This window comes from Chelonoidis abingdonii, chromosome 1 (genome assembly GCF_003597395.2).
Source record: "Chelonoidis abingdonii isolate Lonesome George chromosome 1, CheloAbing_2.0, whole genome shotgun sequence".
In the NCBI taxonomy this organism is placed as follows: Eukaryota; Metazoa; Chordata; order Testudines; family Testudinidae; genus Chelonoidis; species Chelonoidis abingdonii.
The window spans coordinates 106,276,777-106,290,522 of NC_133769.1; the positions used below are offsets into that span (position 1 = coordinate 106,276,777).

Below are 13,746 nucleotides of genomic sequence, written 5' to 3' on the forward strand. Positions count from 1 at the left end.
GCTATATAAGCTGTCCTCAGAGCTGGGTGGACAATCTTTCATGGTTCATTACAATCATCTGAAGCCCTCTGTGAATTCATGGCACAAGGACACTGATCATACACAGGAGCACTGGGTGAGATACTCTTGGGAGTCCCCTATTACAGCTCTGGCAATTCCAACGTGTAACCCAAGGAATGTTCCTGAGTCAGAAAGCCTAGAGTGGGTACCCTGGCTCAGTGAAGATAGGGATAACGAGGGCGTACAAACGCTCAAGGTGGTTTCAGGACAGGGCTCAGCAGGAGAGCATTCCTGAGATTCACCCCTGCCACCTCCGGCTCCAGTCTCAGAACTCAAGAGCAGACTGCCCAAGTGGCTTAAAGAGTATTTGAAGTAGCTTCAGCCGGATTGGGGTAGGGGCAAGAGGAATGGACAGACGCATCCTCTTAAAAGCAGGGATAGTGTAATACATCAGCACATGGTACCTCAGTGCGAGCAGCCAACTGCTGGAGGATCAATGGCCTAGAGAGGCAAGAAGTGGGAAGATTCCAGGACAGTTAGGAGGAGTCAGAGAGGGGGGTGAGAGTGCCATCTTGGCAGGAGTGTGGGCGAGGGGGCTTTGTTGGAAAGGAAGGACTGTATTTCCCTAGATGTAGCTGTATGTGAGCCTGGGAAACAGGATATGGGATGGGCACTGCTAGACTGGGCCTGATGGTGTACACTTATACTCATGTATGTCCTGATGGAAGGGGGAATGCTGAGTAGCTGAGAAGCAATATACCCCGCCATGCTAGAGGTCCAAACTGAGCAGCCCCTGAGCTGCTACCACAACTGGCTAGGGCATCTCAGTTTTATGTGCACCACTGGTGAGATTAGGTTTTGTGCCCCTCTGAAGGTTGAAGAAGGAATTATTCAGGGTTATTTTACTGTTGAAGTCCCTTAAGGCTCCCATCCCCTTTCAGCCCATTGGTCTGTACCCATATCCTACCCTAATATTCTTATATAGAGATAAGATGAGTGAGATAGTGTCTTTTATTGGACCAATTTCTGTTGATGAGAGAGACAAGCTTTTGAGCCACACCAGTCGTGAAGTCCTGAAGAAGAGTTCTGTGTACCTCAAAAGCTTGTGTCTCTCACCAACAGAAGTTGGTTCAATAAAAGCGATTATCCCACCCACCTTTCGCTCTAATATCCTGGGATTGACACAGCTAAAACTACACTGCATGCATTCTTTTATAGAAACAGTCTCTGAACTCCACTGTGTGCAGTTGGGTTTTTGAGTCTGAGCTTCCAGATCCAGGTAACCAAAGGCAGGTGGGGTGGTCTATTCTTGACCTAGAGAAAAACAGGTGCAGGCCTGACACCTTAGGATGGTATTTCTCAAGCTTTTTGTGCTGATGACCCCTTTGAACTTAAAAGAAAAATCGCAACCACACTCCACCTCCCCTCCCACTATAATTTTTTTTTAAATAGCTACCTTAACTCCAGGCTTCCACAACCCTGTGGGGCTTGGAGCTTCAGTTTAAGATCGTCATGACCCCCAGGTTGAGAAACACTGCTTGAGGACATCTACCACTAGCGTCTGTGGCTAGCACTGGGGGTAAGGGAGTAGCCGATACACATCCCTGGCTTTTAGTTATGCAAAGCACTCTCTTTGCTCAGCTACTTTGGGGAACGCCCTGTTTGTCTCTTGAGTCTGGCCCATTGCACGGGATGGGGCTGCCCGGGGAGTGCCTTTACACAACTCTACTTAAGGGCTTGACCAGAGCTGAAGCCAAAACACATGTGGATCTTGTGCAAAACCTAAGCGAGTATCGCAACCCGAGCCCCGTTCAGTAGCAGCTTGTCCTACCTCCCCCCGCCGTTGGCCCGTCCCACCTCCCCCCAGTCGCTGGCGGTGCGACACTTGCATCTCCCGGGGCTCCGTTGCACCAGCAGCTGCCAGCTCCGCGGCTGGGTCTCTCGCCCCTGATCCCGCCCCCCTGGAAAGTCAGCGCGGAGAAGGGCGGGGCTCGAGGAAGTGACTTCAGGCGGCCGCTACGGCGGCAGGGCGAGAGGGTGGTTGTGGGGAGCCCCGGCGGCAGAGCGAGGAGTCGCACGCAGCTCGGGGGCTGCAGCACCGGGCATGGCGGCGGCGCGTTCCCTGCTGGGCGCAGGGCGGGCGGGGTGTGCGGGTCGCGCTGCCGCGGGGCTCTGCTGCTGCAGCGTCTCCAGAGCGAGTCCCCATTGCACGGTGGCTTCCCAGCAGCAGCAGCCGGCGTCCCCTGCGCCCAGCCCGGACATGAAGCGCTACCTGTGGGCGCGCTACAGGGAGGCCAAGAAAGTGACCAAGGGTGAGTGCCGCGCAGAGCCCCTGGGACTGGGGCTTCCGCCAGCATCAGTGTCACGCTGGGGCCGGAGGGTACCTCTCTCCCTCTCGGGCACGTGGGCAGCAGCTGCCGTAGGGCAGCGGTCCGCCACCCCCTCTGCTGCCCTGCCAGCGTGCCAGGCGGCTCTGCGTGTTTCCCTTGCCAAAGTACATCCCAGGTTCTGGGCTGAAGAGCGGCAGCCAGACCGGGGGCGGGCGGGGGCGACTTCATTAACCTGGGTCGTGCACCCCACCACCATTAATGCCCTTGAGGAGCAAGGAGGACCTTGAGTCCTTATACAATAGCTTTCCCCAAACCTCCACGTTCAGCAAGCTTCCTGGAGCTTGGTGCCAGCCTGGAAAGGGTGAAGAAAGGACTGACGGCCTCCTGCTAGGATTTGGACTTGTGGTTGTAGGGAGCCTGGGTCAGTGGCAGCAGAGGCTTATCTCATAAAGCTCGCTGCTTCAGTAGTTGCTTTAAGGGTGCCAGTTGTGAAGTGGCTGCTTCCCCAAGAGGAAATAGAATGAGTCAGTTAAAGGCCAAAACATTTCACTCAAAACAAAATTTGTGCTGTATCTTTCCCAGAGGTACCTGCACTAGCTGGTATTATGTTTGCTATATAAGACAGAAGGAAAATAAAGTTTCCGCAAGATAGTGGGTTCAGGTGGCAAATTGAAGTCCACGTTGAGCTTTTCTATCAAGCATACCTGTTAAAAATGCATTTTGTTTTTACCATTTGGCTTTTTGTGTGTTCTGTAGTTGCCAAATGGTGCCTTCCACCATGGTGATTGTAACTAGTTGTAGATGGCTAAAATATGAATTTGCCTGGTGATGTGACTGAAGTCTGTTATGCAGCTCCTCAAATACAGTATTTTTAGTATGACCGTGATTTGTGTGGTTGGCTTTGTCTTCATGAAAACGACAGTAGCCTCTTTTCATAATCATCTTAAATTATGGGTGACTTTTCACTTTTATCTCATCAGAGATAAGAAACTACATTAAAACTGATAAGGGGGTCTGAAGACTGAACTATCAACAAATGTTGGAATCATGATCGGCTCAGCACCTGTATTTTTTCAGACCACAAATACTGAAATAACTGTGAACCATTCTATTTACATTTTTGAACTAGAAGCTATTAACTTTAAATATTTGAAACGATTTTGAAAGAAAATGTTTTGCTATGGTGTAACTCAGAGTTGATAACACTTTTTACATCTTTGTTTTTAAATCTGTTTCACTGTAGCACTGAGACAAAAGTAAATTAAACAAATAAGAAAAGCAAGAAGTTAATTTAATACGGGTGTATGTGGTCTTTCTGTTTGAGGCCCCTTCTGCAAAGGGGTCACGTTCCAAAAGTGCTAGAGTGAAGTGACCTTTTAGTTGGTTTTCTTTTGGCTACAAGTCCAATTAATTAATTACTATTTAACCCCAAGACTGCTGCACAGGAATGTCCCCACTTCTGGTAAATAACTTTGAGGTATTGAAGCAAGGAAGCAAAAGTTGATAAGTAGGTTTGTGCAAAGTAACTTCAGGCAGTTTTCTGAAGATGAGGGAACAAGGTTTCGTTGGGTCAGTCACTTAGAGCAGGGGTTTTCACAACAAATTTTTTGATGGCCCCAGAGTGCAGCCACCAACTCTTGCTCTGACAATTTCCCCTAAAATATGTAATTAGCCATTGGAAAAACAAGTAAATACGCACATATACACATTACAAGGCACCAACCTGTCTCTCTGTCCCTGCCTCCTATGGCCCTTCAGTGAGAGCTTGCCCCAGGGAAGGTGGGTTTGGAACTCACTGGCTGCTTGTAGAGTCCCAGGCTCCCTGTGCCCTGATTGTGGAGGAGCTGCCCAGGGGAGTGCACCAGCAACTGAATGCTACAGTTACCTTCACTGACAAGAGCTGCCTTAGGTGTTGTGCACACTGGTCCCATGTGTCTCCAGAGGCGCTGCCCAGAGCATCCAAGGAGGCTGCACAGTGCAGGACGCCGATCCCTGCCGGCGGCTCCAGCGCAAACATCAAGGCAGCACATCTGGCTGTCCTTGGTAACAAGTATTCAGGAGCAACAGCTGGGCACTGCAGGGAGTGGCCACTCTTTCTGCAAAAGGAGACTGAAGGTAAGGAGGGCTGTGACTCAAGCTATTTGAGGGGTGACTGAACCTTTAAATTGTACCCCCCCACAACATGCATAACTTGGGAGGGGGGCACCCCTATATGCACCTCCAATCTCTGCCCATGCTTTGGAGGCTGTTGTGGCTGGAAATAAATCTCCTGGTGGCTACATGTGGCCATGGTGGCCACATTTGAGAAATGCTGCCTTAGAGTATGTCTACACTGCAATAAAAAACTTGTGGCACAGCATCTCAGAGCCCAGGTCAGCTGAGTCGGACTTGCAGGGCTCAGGTTGCAGAGCTATAAAATTGCAGTGTAGATGTTTGGGCCTGGGCTCTGACCCCTTGTGAAGTCTCAGAGCCTGATCCCCAGTCTGAGCCTGAACGCCTACACTGCAATTTTATACTCCACAAGCCTGAGCCACCTGACCTGGGTTAGCCACTGCTGTGCTGTGGGGTTTTTATTGCAATGGAGACATACCTTTAGCCTCTCTCTGCCACAGTTCCCCATCTGCAAAATTGGGATAATACTGTTCCTCAGAACGCCTATGTGAGGTGGGGAAATGCATTAAAGATTGTGAAGCTCTTTGAGATCTACTGATGAAAAGCCCTATATAAAAACTGTGCATTTTTATTATCCAACAGCCTGGCTAAGTTGCTAGCTGAGAATTTGAACATTAGCTTTTTTGACTACCACTGAACATTGAGCAGATGTTTTCAGAGAACTATCCCAGATGACTCAAAGATCTTTCTTGAGATAACAGCTGATTTAGACCCTAACACTTTGTATATATTATGGGATTATTTTTTCCAATGTGGGTTACTTTGCACTTATAAACATTGAATTTCATCTGTCATTTTGTTGCCCAGTCACCCCGTTTTGAGAGATCCTTTTATAACTCTTTGCAGTCAGCTTTGGACTTAACTATCTTGAGTAATTTTGTATTGTCTGCAAACTTTGCCACCTCTCTATTTACCCCTTTTTCCAGATCGCTTATGAATATGTTATACAGTACAGAACCCAGTACAGATCTTTGTGGACTCCCCATATTTACCTCTTTCTGTTGTGAAAACTGGACTGTTTCTTTCTACCCTTTGTTTTTGTATTTTTTTGACCAGTTACTGATACGTGAGAGTACCTTCCCTGTTATCCCATTACTGCTTGCTTTTGGTATGGGACCTTGTCAAAAGCTTTCTGAAAGTCCAAATACACTATATCCAATGAATTACCCTTGCCCACATGTTTATTGACCTCCTCAAGAATTCTAATAGATTGGTGAGACATGGTTTTCCTTTTCAAAAGCTGTAATGTATCGTGTTCATATATTTGTCTGATAATTCTGTTCACTACTGTAGCTTCAACCAATTTGCTTGGTACTGAAGTTAGATTAACTGGCCTGGAAAAGCCAGAATTACCTCTAGAATCTTTAAAAAAAAAATCAGCATTACATTAGCGATCCCCTAGTCATCTGGTGCAGAATCTGAGTTAAGCAATAGGTTACGCACCATAGTTAAGTTTTGAAGAAACTCAAATATGAAATTGCAGAACTCTTGGGTGAATACCATTTGGTCCTGATGACTTAAATGTATTATTTCTTCCAAAGCTGCATCTATAGATACCTCTATCTGGCCCAGTTCCTCAGATTTGTCACCTAAAAAGAATGGCTCAAGTATGGGAATCTCCCTCATATCCTCTGCAGTGAAGACCAATACAAAGAATTCATTGAGCTGCTTTGCAATGGTCTCATCTTCCTTGAGTGCTCCTGTAGTACCTTGGTCATCTAGTGGCCCCACTAATTGTTTGGCAGGTTTCCTGCTTCTGATGTACTTAAATTTTTTTGTTATTAGTTTGTATATCTTTTGCTAGTGGCTCTTCAAATTCTTTGTTGGCCTGCATAATTATATTTGTACATTTGATTTCCCAGAGTTTATGCTCCTTTGTGTTTTTCCTCAGTGGGATTTTTACTTCCAGGTTTTAAAGGATGCCTTTATGCCTCTAACCACTTCATTTATTTCAGTATTTAGCCATGGGGGCATTTTTTTGGTCCTTACTTTTAAAAAAGAAAAAGTTGGAGGTATATGTTTGAGCCTCTATTATGGTGTTTTTAAATAGTTTCCATGCAGCTTGTGGGCATTTCACTCCTGTGACTGTTCCTTTTAATCTCCATTTAACTAGCTTTCTTATTTTTACGTGGTTCTCTTTTCTTTCTTTCTTTAAGTTAAATGCTACTATGGTAGGTTTCTTTGGTATTTTTCCCACTGTAAGGATGTTAAACTTAATTACATTATGGTTGCTATTACCAAACGGTTCTGTTATATTCACCTCTTGGACCAGATCCTGTGTTACCATGAGAACTAAATCAAGACTGGGCTCTCCCCTTGTGGGTTCCAGGAGAAGCTGCTTCGAGAAGCTGTCGTTAATGGTGTCTAGAAATGTTGTTATTGCATCCCATCCTAAGGTGACATATGCCCAGTCAGTATGGAAATAGTTGAAATCCCCTGTTCCTGGGTTTTCTGTTTTTTTGTAGCCTCTCTGGTCTCCCTGAGTGACTTCACAATCACGGTCACTATCCTGGTCAGGTGATTAGTGGTATATTCCTACTGCTTTACTTTTATTATTGTAGCATGGAATTTTTATCTGTAGAGATTCTATGGTACAGTTTGTCATCTAAGACTCTTTACTATATTTGTCTCGCTGCCTTCTCTCACAAATATTTCCACTCCCCCACCAGAGCGACTTGCTGTGTCATTCCTGTATATTTTGTATCAGGTATTTCTGTGTTCTATTGATTATCATTGTTCCACCATATTAAAGTCTGCATATTAAAGTGAAATGGCTTAATAGCGTCCATCAACACTTACTTATGTTTGTAGAATCATAGAAATACAGAGCTGGAAGAGACCTCGAGAAGTCATCAAGGCCAGCCCCTTGTGCTGAAGCAGGACCAAACAAACCTAGACCATCCTTGACAGGCATTTGCCTAACCTGTTCTTAGAAACCTCCAATCATAGGGGTTCCACAACCTCCCTTGGAAGCCTATTCCGGTGCTTAACTTTTGTAGTTAGAATTTTTTATTTTTTTTTTACTTTTCCCTAATATCTAACCTAAATTTCACTTACTGCAGATTAAGTCCATTGCTTCTTGTCCTACCATCAGTGGACATGGAGAACAATCAATCACCATCCTCATTCTAACAGCCCTTAACACATTTGAAGACTATCAGGTCACTGCTCAGTTGTCTTTTCTCAAGACTAAATGTGCCCAGGGTTTTTTAACCTTTCCTCGTAGGTCAGTTAATCTAAACCTTTTGTCATTTTTTTGTTCCTCTCCCCTGCACTCTCTCTAGTTTGTCCACATCTTTCCTTAAATGTGGCAGTCACAACTGGAGACGGTAATCCAGCTGAGGCCTTGCCAATGCTGAGTAGAGCAGGACAGTTACCTCCCTTGATTAATATATGACCCTCTTGTTAATACACCCCAGAACGTTATTACCTTTTTTGCACAACTGTGTCACATTGCTGGCTCCTATTCAATTTGTGATCCATTATAACCCCCAGATCCTTCTCAGCAGTACTGACACTGCTGTCATTTTGCAGTTGTGCATTTGGTATTTTTCTTCTTTAAGTGAAATATTTTGCACTTATCTTTATTGAAATTAATCTTGTTGAATTCAGACCAATTCTCCATTTTGTCAGGGTCATTTTGAATTTTAATCCTGTTTTGTAGAGTGATGTAACTCTCCCCAGCTTGGTGTCATCTGCAAATTTTATAAGCATACTCTCTACTCCATTATCCAAATCAGTAATGAAAATATTGGCTAGTACCAGACCCAGAACTGCCCCCTGCAGGACTCCACTAGTTCTGCCCTCCCAGTTTGATTGTGAATCATGGATAACAACTTTTTGAATATGATCTTTCAATCAGTTGTGCACCCACTGGATAGTAATTTCATCTATACTGCATTTCCCTAGTTTGCTTTTGAGAATGTCGGGTGGGACTTGTCAAAAGCCTTACTAAAATCAAATTGCATCACATTTACAGCTTGCTCCCTATTTACTGGACCAGTAACCCTGTCATTACAAATATCTAATGATAAATGTCAAGTTTAAAATATAATATGCATGGGGTTTGATTTTATGCTTCGTATAAGGCTGGAATACTAACTCCAATTTTTTTTATTTTCTTCAGACTTGGTTCCTTCAATTATGAGTAATTTGCTGAATCCAGATGCTATTTTTACCAACAATGAAATGAGTCTATCAGACATTGAAATCTATGGCTTTGATTATGACTACACGTTGGTCTTTTATTCCAAACATCTGCACACTTTGATCTATAATGCTGCCCGAGATCTTCTCATTAATGAGCATCGGGTAAGATGAATGAAATTACAATGTGCATCTTTATTTGTATGAATGCTATGAGCAACTTCTAGCTGAGAGAAGCTTTGTACATCTCCTAATGACCTGGTCCCCAATTGGCTGTCTTTTGGTACATCTTGTGCAGCAGCTGCTTACAAAGTTCCTCGTTCAGCCTCAGCTGCAGTAATGTGCAGAATGGAGACAGTCCAGGAACTGAAAGGAAGATTCCGTTCTTGTATCTGTCAGTTAACAGAGACGTCTTGTCGGTATGAGGATACTTAAGCTGGCTGTATTTTAAGCAGAATTCACTTACTGCACTGTTATGAATGCAATTATTATTATTTTCCATTTGGAATATTTTACATACCCTAACCTGGACTGAATGGACATTGTAGCATTGGGCATTTCCATTCCCGTAATTCAGTCCGAAGGTTAACAGCTCTACATAAATGTCTATAAATACCTCTGGATTAATAAACAAAGTTAAAACTTCATATGTACCATTACCACACAAAACTTAGCACCTCTAAAATTCTGCAACATTTTGGTTGAAACTTCTGCAGCATAAGTTAGCAAATTGTATTCAGTGTCATTTTTGTAATAGAAACTGACACATTGCAGGAGCAGTGGGGTTGCATGCTTGTAGAAGCAGCTTGAAATTGGAAACTAGTCCCCTATGGGTACCAGTAATCACTTAGAATATGATGTAATGCTTGAAGCCACCTGTTGGGAGATATAGTTTCCCATAGGAATATATTTTTTCAACCCAAGGGAAAACAACTCTCTCTAACGCCAGTCTCTCTCTAGCTGCATTTTTATTGACCTTTATGTACTATAGCATCAGAATTACCATGCAGGTGAAGCTTTTAGGTGACAGAGGCCATGTCATCCTATCTCAGTCAATTTAAAAGATGGCTAATTTTTGTCACTAAAATGTAATCTGGCTAGTATAAATAAAAATTGAAAATCCTTATGTAGGCAGCATGGAATCTGGAAATATATTTAAAAGTAAACATCAAATGAATAGATATTTCCCCTGGAATAATCAGCTTTACTAAAGTTTTGATTTAATATGTATATTAATTAAATCAAATCCAATCTAAATTAACAATCCAGATAAGATTTCACAAGGGGTGAAGCCTTGGAATCAGGCCGCTTATCTGACTGTCTTTAGCGCTAATGCTTCAAGTCAAACTTTTATTTTTGATGTGCTGGCCTCTTGCTGCATAATGAACTGTATGTGGCCCTTTCATGCTAAGGGCAATAAGAATGCCCAAGTTTTTAATTTTAGAAAGGTTTTGAAAATTTGGGGCAAAACTTTTGAGCACAGGTGTCAAGGTATTTGTTTTTCTTTAGTCCAATTTTCAGAGGTAATGAATACTTAGAAATGTCACAGAATCTATTGGGTGCCGCATGTGCTCATCCTCTGTGCAAATTGGGCCACTTTTCCTTAGATGCCTAACTTTAGTCACTCACATTTGAAGATTTGAGTCATAGATGTTTTTTTTCCCCCCCAAGTGTTCTTCTCATTCTTGTGTGTGAGTTGTAGATATTTTCACGTGTACATCACCAGCATGTTGAAGGGCGTATTTCAGTGAATGCTAAAAGTGACACATGGGAAGTTAAACTTTTTAGAATTGGAAAAAGAAATTTCTTGGGGTGTGTAAATAGTTTAAATTAACCCTCACTTTTTATTCTTAGTATCCCGCAGAAATAAGGAAGTATGATTATGATCCCAATTTTGCAATTAGAGGACTTCATTATGATGTACATCGGGTAGGTATAAATGATGTGGTGAGTTATGTGGTGCTGAATACATAGATTATGAAAATAAATATTGCATTTTATAAATATCAAAGGTTTTACCTTGTGCTGACATGTTGGCCCTTTGTTCTTTTTTTCCTTATGTTTGTGACAGCTTGAATTGTTTTAAAGAGTGGTTTCGTCAAGGCTTTTATGACAAATCAAGTTGGAAGAGAATAAACACAAATATTCCAGTATTGTTAGAGAAAGTTATTTCTTCCTGATTGTAATCCCATGTTATCTGAATAATACAGTTTCTAGTAGTTTTTACAAGCTCTGAATTAAATCTGTTGACAAAATACTCTGCTGCTCTTTACAAAGAATTTCTAATTGAAATTCTTGTAAAATTCATCCATATCTGAGCAAGAAAGTCTTACTCCTTGTGACTGATAAAAATTGTTATAGCTTTTATAACTGTATATAAGACTGCTTTTATGAAATGTAAATTGTGTGAAATTTTTGTTTTTGTTCAAGGCATTATTGATGAAGATTGATGCTTTTCACTATATTCAACTGGGAACAGTATACAGGTAGATAGAATTATTGCTTACTTGATATAAAGCACACTCCTGTTTCTGAATCCACTGGATGCTGCTCTGCAAGCACATTGAAGAGTAAGGCCAGTAGCAATGTAGTACAGTGTATATTGTATAGTCTTCTCCTGGAAGGCATGGACACAGGTGTGCTCTTTACTGGCTGAACTAGAAGAAGGGATTCCCTATGGAGAGCTGGCTGGTTATATAGTGCTGACTCAGCACCTTGTCCCCAGCAGCTAACTTTCATTAAAAAAACAGCAAAAAATACCCTCAATGTTTCTCCAGTGTTAGCTTTCTATGTGAGTTGTTGCCACAGGGACACTGCAATCTCAAATGAGGAGGGAGAGATGCTCCTTGAGACTGTCTATTATAATATGGATATTCCAGTGAAAAAGTTAACGTTATGTACCTACAGTAGCAGAGGGGAAAATACATTGTATTTGGGATGTGTACCATCAAATGTTCTCTTTAAGAAAAATCTATAGATGGTAAGTCATATCCCAGCTTCAGAACTTCCCTCTGTGTATATTTGTGCCAGTTAACAATATACTTGGTAGGTAGATTATTGTAGCACTCTTACTAGATAATCTGTTCTAGAGTCTGCCAGGGGAAGACAGAAGTGGATCATTCCAACTACCCTGTCCTGTACGTTCCCCCTGAAACTCCATTACAGGCTTCTGTTGGCGAAGGCTGCTGGCCTAGATGGACTGTTGGTTTGACTCAGTATGCAGTTCTTACGTTCTATTATGGTAGAGTCTCTCGTATATATGAGAAAATAGAAGATGGTGTGTGATATAAAGGTTTTAATGCAGCCTTCATGTTGATACTGTGTTATAAATTATCAGAGTACCACTAAACCTTTTAACCACCTCCTCATGTGTTCTGATATGCAACACATCAAGTCCTCAGAGTCTATCTTGGGGTGCCTTCTATAACTGCAGCTTCCCATTTGGAAGCATGGAAACTCCTCTCTACAAAGTGTGACAAAGTGCCTCCTCTACCTTGCTGGGTCCTGCGCTTATTGGCAGATTTNCTTGACTGGCTGCAGGTGATCTAATCAGCCTTAATTGGTTCTAGCAGGTTCCTGATTCCTCTAGTGCAGCCCCTGCTCTGGTCACTCGGGGAACAGAAACTTGTTTCTTCAGTGGCCAGTAAATCTCCTTTCTATTCCTCTGCTGTAGAAGGAAGGAGGGAGAGGGCTGCTGCTGCTGTTACTGTTCCTGCTGAGCATTGGGACCTTGCTGCCGCTGCTGCTGCTCTTCCTGCTGCTCCCTTGGCTAGGCCAGATACCACCACTTCCATCTCCGCTTCCCCACTTCTCTGCTACCCTTTAGTTGGCTGGTTGCTGATCCCCTCACACCCCGCCCACCCTCAACTGCTGCTGTTGTTCCGCCTACAGCCCCGGGGGGCGGGAGGAAGGCTGTTGGCCTGCTTTCCAGAGAAGAAGGGGAGTGAGGGGCCCTAGCTCTTGTTGCTGAGGACACTATCTGAGCGGGGTCCCTCCTGCCTGGACACCAGACCACCACCACCTGGAGCTGCTGGGACTACTGTGGCTATTGCTGGGGAGCCGTTGGAGCCCTGAGGAGGAGAAGTAGGAGAAGAGGACCACCCACTGCTGGGAGACCACGTGAAGACCACTGTGGAGGGGGCTTTTCTGGACTGAGTATCTTTCGGACTGTGCTCTGGTGGTGGGGGTTTGGACTCTGTTTGTTGGGACACCAGGGGTGTGGCATGGAGCCTGCCCCCGGTCCATCCGTTTCCCCCTTCACCCCCACCACCATTGTTGCCCCCTCCACCACCCCTGCTGGCTGTTTTCCTTCTGCTTCGGACTCCTGCCTCTGGAAGTGAGCTGCTCGCCTGGCTCACCATGCCCACTTCCATCATTTGGGCCTGCAGCAGCTGCAGCCAAGCATTGACTTTTGCACAAGTGCCCGTGGGCGCACCACTTCCCGCCCGCCCCGCACCCCTGGACTGACCCCCTTTCCTTTGCCACATTTGTCCGCCCCACCTGTTTCCCTCTGCGGCCCTGATAGTCCTGCCCCAGCCCTGCAGCTAGCCCCGTGGTCCCTCCATCCAATTCCCAGCTTGCCCTTCCCCCCGCCACCCTGTGATCCCCCAGCCCTGATTGGTCCCTTCCCTCGTGCGCCCATGCCCCCTCCCATGCACTTGTGCCCTTCCCCCATTTGAGTTCGCCCTTGTTCACTGCACTCCCCTAAGCTGTTGGCTCCCCATATCCCCTAGTGCAACTGGAGGAGCCGGAATCCCCTCTGAATCGGTGACCTGACACCCTCCCACCCCTAGGTCCTTGGTTGCTCCCCATGCCCCTTTAGCCTTCCCTTTTTGGCACCCTCCTCCCCTGCCTGCAGCCTAGCGGGGAGGGGTGGTCGCCTCCTCTCCTTCCCCTCCTCTCACTGTTTGTCCCCCTCCTCTCTCTCATTATGGCAGGGGACGCGGGGGGGGAGACCCCTCGCTATGCTCCCACCGCCCCTCCTTCACCTACCCCCGTGTCCATTCCCCAGGCCTCTACCTCGACCGCCACTGCTGGTCCACCTGCCACCGCCTGCGCTGAGGCACTGGTGGCGGCGAGTACCGAGGAGAACTCCGCT

At 44.9% G+C, this 13,746-nt stretch overlaps 1 protein-coding gene across 1 annotated transcript in view; it reads left to right on the forward strand.

The window, feature by feature from the left end:
- The first annotated feature begins 2,005 nt into the window (after positions 1–2,005).
- Positions 2,006–13,746, forward strand: part of NT5DC3 (5'-nucleotidase domain containing 3) — a 34,977-nt gene continuing 23,236 nt past the window's right edge. Inside the window, exons 1-4 of the mRNA XM_032782397.2 lie at positions 2,006–2,312; positions 8,629–8,813; positions 10,503–10,577; positions 11,079–11,134. Coding sequence (XP_032638288.1) covers positions 2,105–2,312; positions 8,629–8,813; positions 10,503–10,577; positions 11,079–11,134 — 524 coding nt within the window. The 5' untranslated portion in view covers positions 2,006–2,104. The remainder of the gene's footprint in view (positions 2,313–8,628; positions 8,814–10,502; positions 10,578–11,078; positions 11,135–13,746) is intronic.